The following is a 14,731-nucleotide window of genomic DNA, read 5'->3' as shown; positions in this document are numbered from 1 at the left end:
CCCCAAAGATATCATTTTCGTCATCGGATAGGTTAATGACTGAAACGCCATCTGAAGATTCTGATTCGGAGTCGCTGAATGTGATAATAAGTTTCGAGCCCGACATCTATCACATAACAACTAACCCATTAGTACTACATAATATTTACATATAAATTTTAACCAACAATGATAAGCAATGGTTTTTAAATCAGACCCGGTCAAAGTCCAGACTTACTAATGTATCCTAACGACTTCTCGGTTAGACACACTAATGCAAACCTGGTTCGCTAAGACCACCGCTCTGATACCACATGTCATAACCCGTCGTTAACCATAAGAACGAGTTAGATAACGTATGATTTCATTGCGAGGTATTGACCTCTATATGCGACATTTTTAAAAGAACAACTACATTTATTTTACATTACAAACCATAACTCTTATGTTAATACAAGCTTTAGACAATATAAAGATGATTATCGTTTAGCGATAATCTTAGACTTACAAACTTTACATGTGATGATAACAATACGATTTCTAGCATATTTTACATTACAATTCCTCGGATATGCAGTTTTATTTTTGACACAAATATGCATACTCAAGATCTTGCTTAAATTCAACATGTTGCAGCGGAAGCTTTTAGTTATCACCTGAGAATAGACATGTTTAAAACGTCAACATAAAGTTGGTGAGATATAGGTTTAATGCCGGCAGCGATATAAATATAGACCACAAGATTTCATATGTAAACATTTTAATAAAAATATTCTAAGTGGTTGAGCACTTGGTAACCATACTTAACATTTAATCACGTCGCATATTCCCTTTATTATGAAATCTTACTACACCGTACCAAGTGTAGTCACGAAACGAAGTACTGTGCAACCGTTGAATACTGGTCGTCCAGTCCGGTTGGGGTTGTCAGGCCCGATAGATCTATCAACAGGATTCGCGTTTACAATACCGCTGTAAATAACAGTTACCAAGCTACAGGGAAGTATGCCAGTGGTACAACTCAACGTAGAATATATTTTTCAGTTACTTGTGTCCATAACGTAAAACATAAAATACATGTATTCTCATCCCGAAATACTTAGAGTTTTAAAAGTGGGACTATATACTCACTTTCGTCTTGAAGATATGTAATTTTGACTTGGTCTCCGATTGATATCACGAACCTATCCATATATAATATATCAATACCTTTTCTTTTTAAACAATCGTCACATATATATACTTATAATACTTTTAATACTTTTAATAATTCCTTAGTCCGTAGTTAGCAGTCCGATGTTAGTAATTCAATTTTAAATGGTTCATTTTTAGGTGTTTAATAAACCCCCAACGAAATAAATAAAACCCCCATCGTATATGTATTGGTCGAGATTAATCTTGACCCACGGTACCGGTGTTGTCAAATGACGTGTTGCGTACAATCATGGGAATCTTATGATTAATCTTCTTGTATTGTTTACGGGTGATCCTGAACCATATAAAATTAAATTATGAGTACATATATATGAAATATCATGTTATTTTAAAAATATGTGATTTATTTAATTTTCTCCAATTATTTTCGTAGCTAAACTAGTCTTAGATATCCGATCTCGTTTTGGTCATAGTTTCTTCGTTACAACTCCGTTTTCGTTGGTTCAACTTGTCACTTCCTTGGATCGAGTCCCTCTTTAAGAATATGAACTGTAAATACCTTAGTTTGTATTCGAAATCACAGGTCATAGGTCAAACTTTAGTGAAACTTATGAAGTTAATCATTTTTGTTACAAAAATATCATTTAATGACCATTTTTCTAAAAATACTTATACTTTGAATTAAATCATGAAATTTTTATGTGTTAGCATATTCATAAGAAATATCATTTTTCCAGAATATAAACCTCCAATTCAAAGTTCAAGATGGTTTTTAATTATCCAACCCAAAACAGCCCCCGGTTACACTCCGACGTCGTAAATTCAGTTTTTAAGGTGTTCTTTGAAAAACCAAGTTATACCTTGTTAAATTAGCATATATTTATGTTATATTACAGGTCTTGAAGTATTTTAAAAGTTAAGTTAGAAGGATCTATTTAGTTTGCAAACAAGTTTGAAAACATTCAAACTATGTTCTTGTTGTTAAAATTTTATACCACAAAATAAGATAGCTATATATATATGAATCGAATAAGGTTATGAACAAAGTTACTACCTCCAGTTACTTGGACAAGATTGCTGTAAAAGAGGAGTAAGAACCTAGAACCAAAAGGGTGATGGAATTGGATGAAAGATTGGAAGTAAGTTTGTGTTCTTGGAAAGGATTCTTGAAGTATTTTTGTAAAGGTTTTCTTATGGTGTTTAAGGCTTGTTTCTATGGCTAGATCTTCATGGTTTCTTGCTGAATGGTTATGGAGTTTAAGGCTCTTGAGAGTGTGTGTGTTTTTAGCTAAAGATTTGAAGTAAAAGTGAATCAAAAATGGAGTACTTCTTACTCCTTAAAAACGTGATCAAGGGGGGGACATGGACAAATTTCAAGCTTGTAATCTTATGTATTTAGTCAAACAATCATACAAAGTAATTACCTTATACATAAGGCATTGAACAAGGGCTGGTTGGTGGTGATTTGATGTGTATATACCAATAGTAAATACGTATAGGAGCTAGGTATGATACGAGTACATATACTCTAGATATACGTATAGAAATTTTGTGAAAAATGGAATGAGGATTCAAATATAGCTATCTTTTGTGAATACACTTATATTGTTTTATGTATTTAAGTCCTTAAAAAGTGATTAAATACATTACTTATACGATATATGTATAAACATTATAGGTCATAAGTATTTATGTCGATTAACGTTACGTATGGTTATCGTTTTGAAAACTTAAGTTAGTAGTTTCAAAATATACTTATAACTTATTGTTATTAATACAAAATAAGATATTATAACATTCTTAGATCATGTTAAATATGTATGTATACATATATATACACAAACGTATAATAATCATATATTGTATAGTTCGTGATATCATCGGTCAAACTAGACGGTCAAACGTTGTGTAAACTCTTTTCAAAAACATAAATCTCATCAATTTGGATTGCTTATCATGTTGGTAAGGTTTAATTTATGTAAATATTAATCTTATAAGTATAAATTGATCGAAAAAGTCCGGGTCATTACAGGTGTGGTCTTACCATCGGCTACTTCTACACTAACCAGCTTGGGTAACACAGTAGCTGGTAAATTCAACTTAGCACAGAAATCTAGGGACATAAAACACCTATTGGCACCACAATCAAACAATACGCGAGCAGGTATTGAGTTGATTAGAAACATACCGGTGATCACTTCGTCGGTTACCACAACATTCTCAACCGACATCTGAAAAGCTCTAGCCTCTGATCTTGGAGGGTTCTTCCTCTTCTGTCCACTCGAGGCAGTTGACCCTCCAGCTGATGCTGAACGCGCCCCTGACCCTATCCCGAAACTACCACTCTTCGACGGATAACTAACTGCACGATGCCCTGGTTTGTGACAAGTCCAACACATACTATTCGGATACGGACATACTGAAGACTCATGCCCAACAACACCACACTTTAAGCATCTTCTTGTAGCCTCAGAACACTGACCACTGTGAGAAGATCGACACGTGTGACACCAATTCCCTTTACCTGATCCAGATCCAGTACTACTCTGGCCACTTTTACCCTTCGATTTAAACCCACTAGACTTCTTGGATTTAGATCCTGATTGACCAGATACTTGCCCACCTTGTTGTAGCACATTACCAAACATTATGTTTCTGGTGGCCTGAACATCACTTTCTACCATCTTAGCCATCACAACAGCTTGAGACAATGATGTAGCTGTTCTAACAAAAGTTCGGTACTCTGGCAGAATAATATTAACAAAATGCTGAATACGAGATGCTTCGTCTGGCACCCATTGTTGTACAAATCTCAATTTATCCATAAACTTCTCTACTACCTCATCGATCGTCATTTGAGGTGTCATCTTCATTTCAAGAAACTCAGTCTTGATTCGGTTCATATCAAAGGGATTACAATACTGTTCACACACCTTCCTATAAAACTGCTCCCATGTGATCATACTCACTTGCTCTTTCGGTATACTGTAAATCAAAGAATCCCACCAAATCATAGCCCTACCTTTCAACAGTCTACTAGCATATGTTACATTCAGCTCGGGTTCACACTGACACGCTTCAAATATCCTTTTAAATTCTCGCAACCAATTGAGAGTTACAGTCAGATCAGTACTTCCAGAGAACTCGGAGGGTTTGCAATCACGAAAATTTTTATAAGTACACCTTTTGGATGGTTGCATGTAAGGTTGTTGGAACATTTGCATTTGGTATGGATTCATCATCATGGTATTTTGGTAAGTAAAGGTGTTTTGTGGTGGCATATAATATTGGTTAGGTATTTAATTCTGAAACTGGTTCTGGGGCACATTAGGTATCATTTGGGATTGCGCGGTTGGGAATCTAGGTGGTGTATCATCATTTCCAGAATGCCTCGCCAATTCAAGCTCATTAATTTTGTCCTCAGCCTCTTTTAGCTTGCTTTCTAACTGAAGGATGTAACTACTCTGATCATCATCCGACTCAACACCCTCTTCTGGTGCTCTGATTGTTCCGGGGTTTGAGGGGCCAGTTGCGTTTCTATCAGCCTTACTTGTGCTACAAAACAGCTCACACAAAAGCTTAGTGGATAACAGTTAGTTCAATCACAACTAACACACGTATATCCTATTTTCACTTAGCCCCCACTCCCACAGACATGTTTGACTTGCCTCAGGGTTTGGGACCAAAATACGCGCACGTATTTGCTGCCAAAACATGCTCTGATACCAACTTGTAACACAGGCAAATTTTTTTTTTTTAAACACAGCGGAAGACTTTATTAACAAACACATTATAAGTCGCATCATTACATTAATCTGAGTAATTAAGTTTAAGTTTACACAACAGTGTTACGTTATTACAAAACATGATTTAAACAAAAGTCCACATCAAAGTAGGGTTGTCAAACATGTCTTCTGCATCAGCACCCATCCCGACTAGCAGTACCTAAACCTGCAAGGGGTAATTATGTGGGGGATTAGCGCACCGCTAAGTGAATGGAATCTATCTAACAGATATAGCTTAAGTCACACACAAGCTATATACTAACAACAACACATGCTAACTACCAACTAGCATACAATAAGACAATACAAGGATCGGTGGCTTGTACGAGCACACGACTCCCAGCTGATCGGGCCTGAGTCTACCGATAGTCCCTGCTACTCAATTTCACAGTATAGTTATCCAGATGCAGGGGGTGCATCATTCACACTATACTTCACAATTAGTAGCCTATGGACCCAACCTCCCCTAGGCACGGTTGACCTCATATGGACTATAACCTCTCCTAGGCACGGTTTCGAGTCCCTAGTCTCCCTAGGCCCGACTGGTGCCATTCACACAGTGTACACATAAATCACATACAACATCAGGCACACTATATTATTCTAACATGGAAATTTCTACACTATGCATGGTAAAAGAGTCAACCACAGTAGCATGATATGCTACTTAAACTCTATCCGGAGATAGACCCACTCACCAATTATCAGCAACTGTTCAGTTATTATTTCTGAGCTTCCTCCTTGTCCTTATAACCTGAGAACAACACAAACAAAGTTAATATACATATCCAATAAATAATATAATCATTTCATACAATTAACTAGGTCATAACACCATATATTCATAATTTTATGAGTCTACATCATGACTCCATTCAATAATGGCATACAGGTGCGTGCAAAACACGATATACACACTAAAACTCCTTTTCTAACCCAAAAAAAGTTTGATCTAGTTTCTTAAAAGTTCACCATTGAAAAGTATTCTTTATTACGATTCTAACGATAGTTTATTCATTAAAAACGGAGTTACGTTTTGAAAGTTACGCCCGTTTCAATTTTCTTATAAAGGTACTGTAGCAAATAGTGGTTTCCAAACGCTGTAGCAATAGTGACACTGTAGCAAATAGCGACACTGTAGCAAATAGAGACACTGTAGAAAATAGTGACACTGTAGCAATTCAGGTACTGTAGCAAATAGTGACACTGTAGCAACTCGGGGGTACTGTAGTAAATAGTGACACTGTAGCAACTCGGGTACTGTAGCAAACTGGGTTTTGAACAAGTTCGCTGATTTTGTGATTTTTTCTCCAAAAACTCGATTTCTAAGTTTTTTTGACCAAATTTTAAGCACAAGAAAGTTACTAAACATATATACAACCTATTTCTAACAACAATTGATGTTTTTATACATCAAACAACTAGATTTGAGCTAATTTCTATCAAAAACCCATTTAACACAAAAACCCAATTAGAGCAAGAATCAAAGCATGAATCTATGAAACACTTACCTTGTGAGGATCACGAAATCACAGAGAACAAGTTGCTAGCTTCAATTAATCCAAAGGCTCACAAAATCAAATTAGGGTTCAAGAGGAATAAGAAGTTAGGTACGGGATGTAATTTGGGAATTTTAGAGAGAAGGAGAAAAATGAGCTGAATCACAGCTCTCTAGTCACTTAATTGGGTTAAAACCCATACCCCTCAACACACGAGTATTTATCAGTTATCTTATCTGATAACCTTTCGTATCTCCTTAGGCGATCCTAACGGAGTCCAAATTAAATAAACCAACCTGTTCTGGGACCCTTGTCACAAACTGGTCACAACACAATTATAATAAAACACTAATAAAATAATTAAAATAAAAGCACTTAAGACTAAGCACAAACCCTAAGGGCAAAATAGACAACTTACAACTAGCCCGGGTTTCAGTCTGTTACACCTCCCCACCAGTGATGAGCTCCCTAAACCTTAGTTGCTTAAGCGCAACTTTGCTTTGAACCTCGTCACTGAACCACCATGATTCCCTAACAGCCCTATAGCCTCTAGATGTACCTACAGCCACACCTAGGGCTTCTTTGGCTATCTCTCTAATGGAGGACGCCAGACAGTTCCACATTTGATCCGCGTTATCATTGGATACCATTTCTAATTCTGCATCCACTCTACCTATAACCGATGTTTTAAAGGTCTCTGCCTTCTCTCCGTTCAACTTCTTCCACAAGATCTTAGGTTGGACTTGTCTCACACTCTTGGTGGCCCGTCTCTGTAGAACCAAATCCATGACCAACAGTCTGTGCTGGGAGGAGCATGTCAAGGTAGTCAGGACCTTACAGTCTTCACAAGTCCTAAGATCCCCTTTGCGAATTAACAGATAGTCAATCTGGGTACTATGACCCCCGCTATGAAAAGTTGCTAACTGGGCATCCCTCTTCTTGAAAAACGAATTCACAACTGCCAAGTCGTGGGCAACAGCAAATTCGAGAATAGAGAGTCCTTCCTCATTTCTAACTCCGTACCCAGAACCCCCGTGGACTCCCGCATATCCCTCAACATCAGTTCCTATATGGCCATTGAGATCTCCACCAATAAGTAATCTATGGTCCGGAGGGCACATCCTCACAACCTCATCTAACGATTCCCAGAAGTGTCTCTTTTCAGCATCTCCACGGCCCGCATGGGGTGCGTAAGCGCAAATTACTGTGTAAGTCACCTCCTGAATTACCAACCTAACCGACATAATCCTGTCGCTCCGCCTACCCACATCCACAACATACTTGTTATAGGGTGGGCCAATAATGATTCCAACCCCATTTGTGATGACCCGGAAATTTTTGACCAAATTTAAACTTAATCTTTAATGTTTCCGACACGATAAGCAAAGTCTATGAAGTTGAATCTCAAAATTTTGAACTATTCAATTACCCTTCGATTGTTTTCAATGATTCGCAAACCATTATATGTAAATAGATACATATATATACTATAACTTGAAAACGTAACAACATTTTAATTGTTTAATACCGTACATTAAACTTATTGGTTTAAATATTTATTTGAATATATATGATAAGTTGGAATATTAATTGTATGAATAAATTGCGACGTATATTTAAAACGTGTTTATGAATGTTGAAAATATATATTAACTTGGTCATAAAACGATTTGTTATTATATATCAACAAATAGCGAGACAATGATTTATAGAAGTAAATGATCAAAACACTCGAAAGTTTAAGATACACTTTAAATGATATAGTTTATTGATAATTTAAGACTATATTTTGACAAAGGTACGAGTCACAAAACGTAAATTGCGAGTTTTCTAAGCGTACGAAAATGCGTTCGAGAAACCGGAACCGGGACATAAGTCGAGTGACAACGTAATAGTCATCGGAACGAAAATTACAAGTCAACTATGCATGTGAATTTAATATAATATATAATTAATTATATAAATTAAATATATTATATATATTATATAAAATTATGTCGACAAACAAAAAGTTAAAAGTTTGTGAGCTGGATCAGAGGGCCATGCGATCGCATGGCCTTGAAGCACAAATCCCATGCGATCGCATGGGGTACTTTTTCAGAAAAGGTTCTATAAATTGCTCAGTTTTCACACTTCTTTCTCTAAATTATATATTACTCCGTATTTATTTTATTTATTATTATTATTATTATTATTATTATTATTATTATTATTATTATTATTATTATTATTATTATTATTATTATTAAGATTAATATTATTATTAATCTTATTATTATTAATATTATTAATTAGTATTATACATAAAATACTACGACGAGGTAATGAGCGTGTCACTTTCAAAAATGGGTTTTTGAGCGGGATAAAGTTAAGGAAATTATGGGTTATAGCTATGGAGGTTATGAGTAATGTTCATGGGTATTATTTACAAGTCAAACATACTGTTATCATCTATGTTGCGTCTACGTACTTTTCTGCAATATTGAATCACAATATTGATACGTAAGCATTTATATTTTATCTTTTATACATTAATTGTGTATCCATGTCTAGTGCTCGAGTATATATATTTATACATGTTTGTATGCTAAATTTCGTCGTTAAATAGTTTATAATGAATCACGAATTAAATACATATATTACTGGTAAAAGGTATATGATATACATGTTTTCGGAAAGCTGGCGAAAAATCAATAACTTTTCATTTAGACACCGAATAGTTTCGATGAACGGATTAAAAGATATGATCAACTGAATTATGATTGACGTTAATTGAAATTGCTTTTGAATATGCAATTAAGATTTAAACAACTTGTTTACGAGATTGATAAAGTGAACTTTTAAATATTACCAACCGAATAAATGACTCCTTATATAAGGTATGTCTCGTTTTGTTGAACTATTGTCAAAATTGACTTTTTGAAACGACTTTGGATAACTTTTGTATGTCAATCTTGAGCATTAGGATTATGATACACTATGACCTGACCTAGCTTGATAGACATTTATTGACCAGCATATGTTCTCTAGGTTGAGATCTACTGAAATGTCCCGTTCTTATTGATTAAAAACGTTCCATATTAATTGATTTCGTTGCGAGGTTTTGACCTCTATATGAGACGTTTTTCAAAGACTGCATTCATTTTTAAAACAAACCATAACCTTTATTTCATAAATAAAGGTTTAAAAAGCTTTACGTAGATTATCAAATAATGATAATCTAAAATATCCTGTTTACACACGACCATTACATAATGGTTTACAATACAAATATGTTACATCGAAATCAGTTTCTTGAATGCAGTTTTTACACAATATCATACAAACATGGACTCCAAATCTTATCCTTATTTTAGTATGCAACAGCGGAAGCTCTTAATATTCACCTGAGAATAAACATGCTTTAAACGTCAACAAAAATGTTGGTGAGTTATAGGTTTAACCTATATATATCAAATCGTAACAATAGACCACAAGATTTCATATTTCAATACACATCCCATACATAGAGATAAAAATCATTCATATGGTGAACACCTGGTAACCGATATTAACAAGATGCATATATAAGAATATCCCCATCATTCCGGGACACCCTTCGGATATGATATAAATTTCGAAGTACTAAAGCATCCGGTACTTTGGATGGGGTTTGTTAGGCCCAATAGATCTATCTTTAGGATTCGCGTCAATTAGGGTGTCTGTTCCCTAATTCTTAGATTACCAGACTTAATAAAAAGGGGCATATTCGATTTCGATAATTCAACTATAGAATGTAGTTTCACGTACTTGTGTCTATTTTGTAAATCATTTATAAAACCTGCATGTATTCTCATCCCAAAAATATTAGATTTTAAAAGTGGGACTGTAACTCACTTTCACAGATTTTTACTTCGTCGAGAAGTAAGACTTGGCCACTGTTGATTCACGAACCTATAACAATATATACATATATATTAAAGTATGTTCAAAATATATTTACAACACTTTTAATATATTTTGATGTTTTAAGTTTATTAAGTCAGCTGTCCTCGTTACTAACCTACAACTAGTTGTCCACAGTTAGATATACAGAAATAAATCGATAAATATTATCTTGAATCAATCCACGACCCAGTGTATACGTATCTCAGTATTGATCACAACTCAAACTATATATATTTTGGAATCAACCTCAACCCTGTATAGCTAACTCCAACATTCACATATAGAGTGTCTATGGTTGTTCCGAAATATATATAGATGTGTCGACATGATAGGTCGAAACATTGTATACATGTCTATGGTATCTCAAGATTACATAATATACAATACAAGTTGATTAAGTTATGGTTGGAATAGATTTGTTACCAATTTTCACGTAGCTAAAATGAGAAAAATTATCCAATCTTGTTTTACCCATAACTTCTTCATTTTAAATCCGTTTTGAGTGAATCAAATTGCTATGGTTTCATATTGAACTCTATTTTATGAATCTAAACAGAAAAAGTATAGGTTTATGGTCGGAAAAATAAGTTACAAGTCGTTTTTGTAAAGGTAGTCATTTCAGTCGAAAGAACGACGTTTAGATGACCATTTTAGAAAACATACTTCCACTTTGAGTTTAACCATAATTTTTGGATATAGTTTCATGTTCATAATAGAAATCATTTTCTCAGAATAACAACTTTTAAATCAAAGTTTATCATAGTTTTTAATTAACTAACCCAAAACAGCCCGCGGTGTTACTACGACGGGGTAAATCCGGTTTTACGGTGTTTTTCGTGTTTCCAGGTTTTAAATCATTAAGTTAGCATATCATATAGATATAGAATATGTGTTTAGTTAATTTTAAAAGTCAAGTTAGAAGGATTAACTTTTGTTTGCGAACAAGTTTAGAATTAACTAAACTATGTTCTAGTGATTACGAGTTTAAACCTTCGAATAAGATAGTTTTATATATATGAATCGAATGATGTTATGAACATCATTACTATCTCAAGTTTAGTAGGTAAACCTACTGGAAGTGACAAGAAATGATCTAGCTTCAAAGGATCTTGGATGGCTTGAAAGTTCTTGAAGTAGGATCATGACACAAAAACAAGTTCAAGTAAGATTTTTACTCGAATTAAGATAGTTTATAGTTATAGAAATTGAATCAAAGTTTGAATATGAATATTACCTTGAATAAGAAAGATAACCTACTGTATATAACAAAGGATTCTTGATCTTAGATGATTACTTGGAATGGATTAGAAAGCTTGGAAGTAAATTAGTAAACTTGAAGGGATTTTTGAAGTGTTCTTGAAGTGTTCTTCCTATGATGATTATAGCTTGATTCTTGAAGTGATTTTTGATGAAGATGATGATTAACTACTGGAAAAATACGTTCATAATAGTGTGTGTGTGTTGAGAGAGAATTAGAAAGAGAATTGGAAGTGAAATGGAGTGAATGATGAGTGGTAATTGGTGAGTGGTGAGTGGGTTAAAAGGAGTTCTAGTTAGTTGACTAGCTCATGGCAGAAGTTAAAATTGATTAGTCATACATGACATAATCAAGAGTGGAATCCCATGCTAGTTCCTATTGGTATATACCCATAGTAAGTACGTTTTGAAGCTGTGTATAATACGGGTAAGAATACGACTAGAATTCTTGATGCAAGAAAAGAATGGGAAAGTAACTGTAACCATTTTCGTTAAGTATGAGTGTTTTGATATATGTCTTGAAGTCTTCCAAAAGTATTTTAATACATCTAAATACACTACATGTATATACATTTTAACTGAGTCGTTAAGTCATCGTTAGTCGTTACATGTAAGTGTTGTTTTGAAACCTTTAAGTTAACGATCTCAATTAATGTTGTTAACCCATTGTTTATTATATCTAATGAGATGTTAAATTATTATATTATCATGATATTATGATATATTAATATATCTTAATATGATATATATATACATTTAAATGTCGTTACAACGATAATCGTTACATATATGTCTCGTTTCGAAATCCTTAAGTTAGTAGTCTTGTTTATATGTATATAACTCATTGTTAATATACTTATGGAGATACTTACTTATCATAATCTCATGTTAACCATATGTATATCCATATATATATCGTCATGTCATTTTTACAAGTTTTAACATTCGTGAATCGCCGGTCAACTTGGGTGGTCAATTGTCTATATGAAACATATTTCAATTAATCAAGTCTTAACAAGTTTGATTGCTTAACATGTTTGAAACATTTAATCAGGTAAATATCAATCTCAATTAATATATATGGGTCACTACATCTACGGTTATTTGGTAATCCGAGTTTCAGTCACATTTTGGTGAACGACTTTATATGCTGCTAAGGTGAGTTTCATTTGCTCCCTTTTTAATTGCTTTTGCAATATATATTTTTGGGCTGAGAATACATGCACTTTATTTTAAACGCAATGGATACAAGTACATACTAAATTCTACACTGAGTTTGAACCGAAAATCTCTTAGCTTTGGTAACTAGTAACTGCCAGTTATAAGAACTGGTGGGCGCGAGTAGTAGTATATGGATCCATAGGGCTTGATATCCCCGTCCGAGCTAGAGCACTAGCTTTTTAATGGACGTATGCTATTTGAGAAGCGTACACGTTGGTTTGCGTGTATTATTAAGATGATTATACAAAGGGTACAAATTATATATACGTTAAGTTTAGTTACCAGGGTGCTCAATTTCGTAGAATATTTTGATAAACGTTTCTGGATGAAACAACTGAAATCTTGTGATCCACTTTTATATACAAATTATGCGAAACACTAAAACTATGAACTCACCAACCTTTGTGTTGACACTTGTTAGCATGTTTATTCTCAGGTTCCTAGAAGTCTTCCGCTGTTTGCTTATATGTTAGACAAGCTATGTGCCTGGAGTCTTACATGACATATTTTTCAAGGAAGCGTTGCATTCACCAAATCATCACCAAGTATCTTATTTTGACTGCATTGTCAACGAAAGTATCATTGTAAACTATTATATTACGGTGATTGTCTATATGTAGAAATCATCAGATGTCGAAAATCTTTGATTTAAATATTCATTTATGGTGTGCCTTTTCAAAAGAATGCAATGTTTACAAAACGTATCATATAGAGGTCAAATACCTCGCAATGAAATCGATGAATGACGTGTTCGTCCATATAGATTTGGAGCGATCGTCACAGTTGGTATCAGAGCGTTGGTCCTAGCGAACCAGGTTTTGCATGAGTGTGTCTAACTGATAGTTGTTAGGATGCATTAGTAAGTCTGGACTTCGACCGTGTGTGCATGTCAAAAGTTTTGCTTATCATTTCTTGTCAAAAATTGCATGCTTATCATTCCTAGTCTAGACACGTTTTACTGCATTGATTGCATGAATAGTGTATAGACAAAATTCATATCTTAACATATCTGTTACTGTAAACTTTTCCTGACATCTTCCGAAAATTTCTCTGTGATTTATGGAATTTGGTATTATATATACATATGTAAATTATGTATTGAAGAATACCAAACTAAATTCTATAATCTAATTCATATCAAAAATCATCTCCCTAATTATACAAGATGGATCCCGTATCTAGTTCAAATTCCTTAAATTCCGACATCTATTCCGATATGGATATTCACATGAACTCCGAAGACAGTGTAACCGGAATGGATCAACCAATTAGCCATCATCTATTCTGGATGAATTGGGGATGGGTTCGTAGCTAACTTAGCCATTGGAGACAAGAAGAAGGCGATCCCTTCCATCCACCACTTTGCCCTCTTGGCGAAGAACCTGAAGCACTTACCGGCGAACCTGTCCGTAATACCATTTTCTCTCTCATTTCCAGAGTATCTAGTCATGATTATATACTATCTCACATTCTAAATCTTATTCGTCCACTCGTCCGAACCACCGATCATCCCGGTATAATAGAAGAAGTCAACGAGCTTCGCGCTCGGGTAGTGGTTTTGGAGAATATGGTGCGAAGGTTACAAACACCAGCAGCATAACCAGTACCACAATCATCAACAACAACAGTACCATTACCACCATCAACAACCACATCCGCATCCCACACCTCAATATCACATCTAAAAACTGTACTTCAGATATCAACATCATACGCACCGTAGATACCAAGGAGTGCCAACAACAATAAATGATGAAGTACTGATTCATAAGTTCATCGAAGAAATATTCTACGGTGATTATGTAATCTCTAAAATCTTAGAGATTATTTATCCCAGTTCTAACCGTAAATCAGATAAATAGAAGGAAGAATAGAAACCCTGACAAGAATGATGCGTAAGGTACAAGT

At 34.5% G+C, this 14,731-nt stretch overlaps 1 protein-coding gene across 1 annotated transcript in view; it reads right to left on the bottom strand.

Moving 5' to 3' along the window:
- LOC139841440 (uncharacterized) overlaps positions 1–7,662 on the bottom strand; it is a 35,255-nt gene extending 27,593 nt beyond the window's left edge. Inside the window, exon 1 of the mRNA XM_071831658.1 lies at positions 6,865–7,662. Within this exon, the coding sequence (XP_071687759.1) occupies positions 6,865–7,662 (798 nt within the window). The remainder of the gene's footprint in view (positions 1–6,864) is intronic.
- Positions 7,663–14,731: the final 7,069 nt, after the last annotated feature.

The sequence above is a fragment of the Rutidosis leptorrhynchoides genome, chromosome 4, assembly GCF_046630445.1.
Source record: "Rutidosis leptorrhynchoides isolate AG116_Rl617_1_P2 chromosome 4, CSIRO_AGI_Rlap_v1, whole genome shotgun sequence".
Classification (NCBI taxonomy): domain Eukaryota; kingdom Viridiplantae; phylum Streptophyta; class Magnoliopsida; order Asterales; family Asteraceae; genus Rutidosis; species Rutidosis leptorrhynchoides.
The sequence above is the reverse complement of the archived record's forward strand: the minus strand, read 5'-3'. Positions and strand labels throughout refer to the sequence as shown.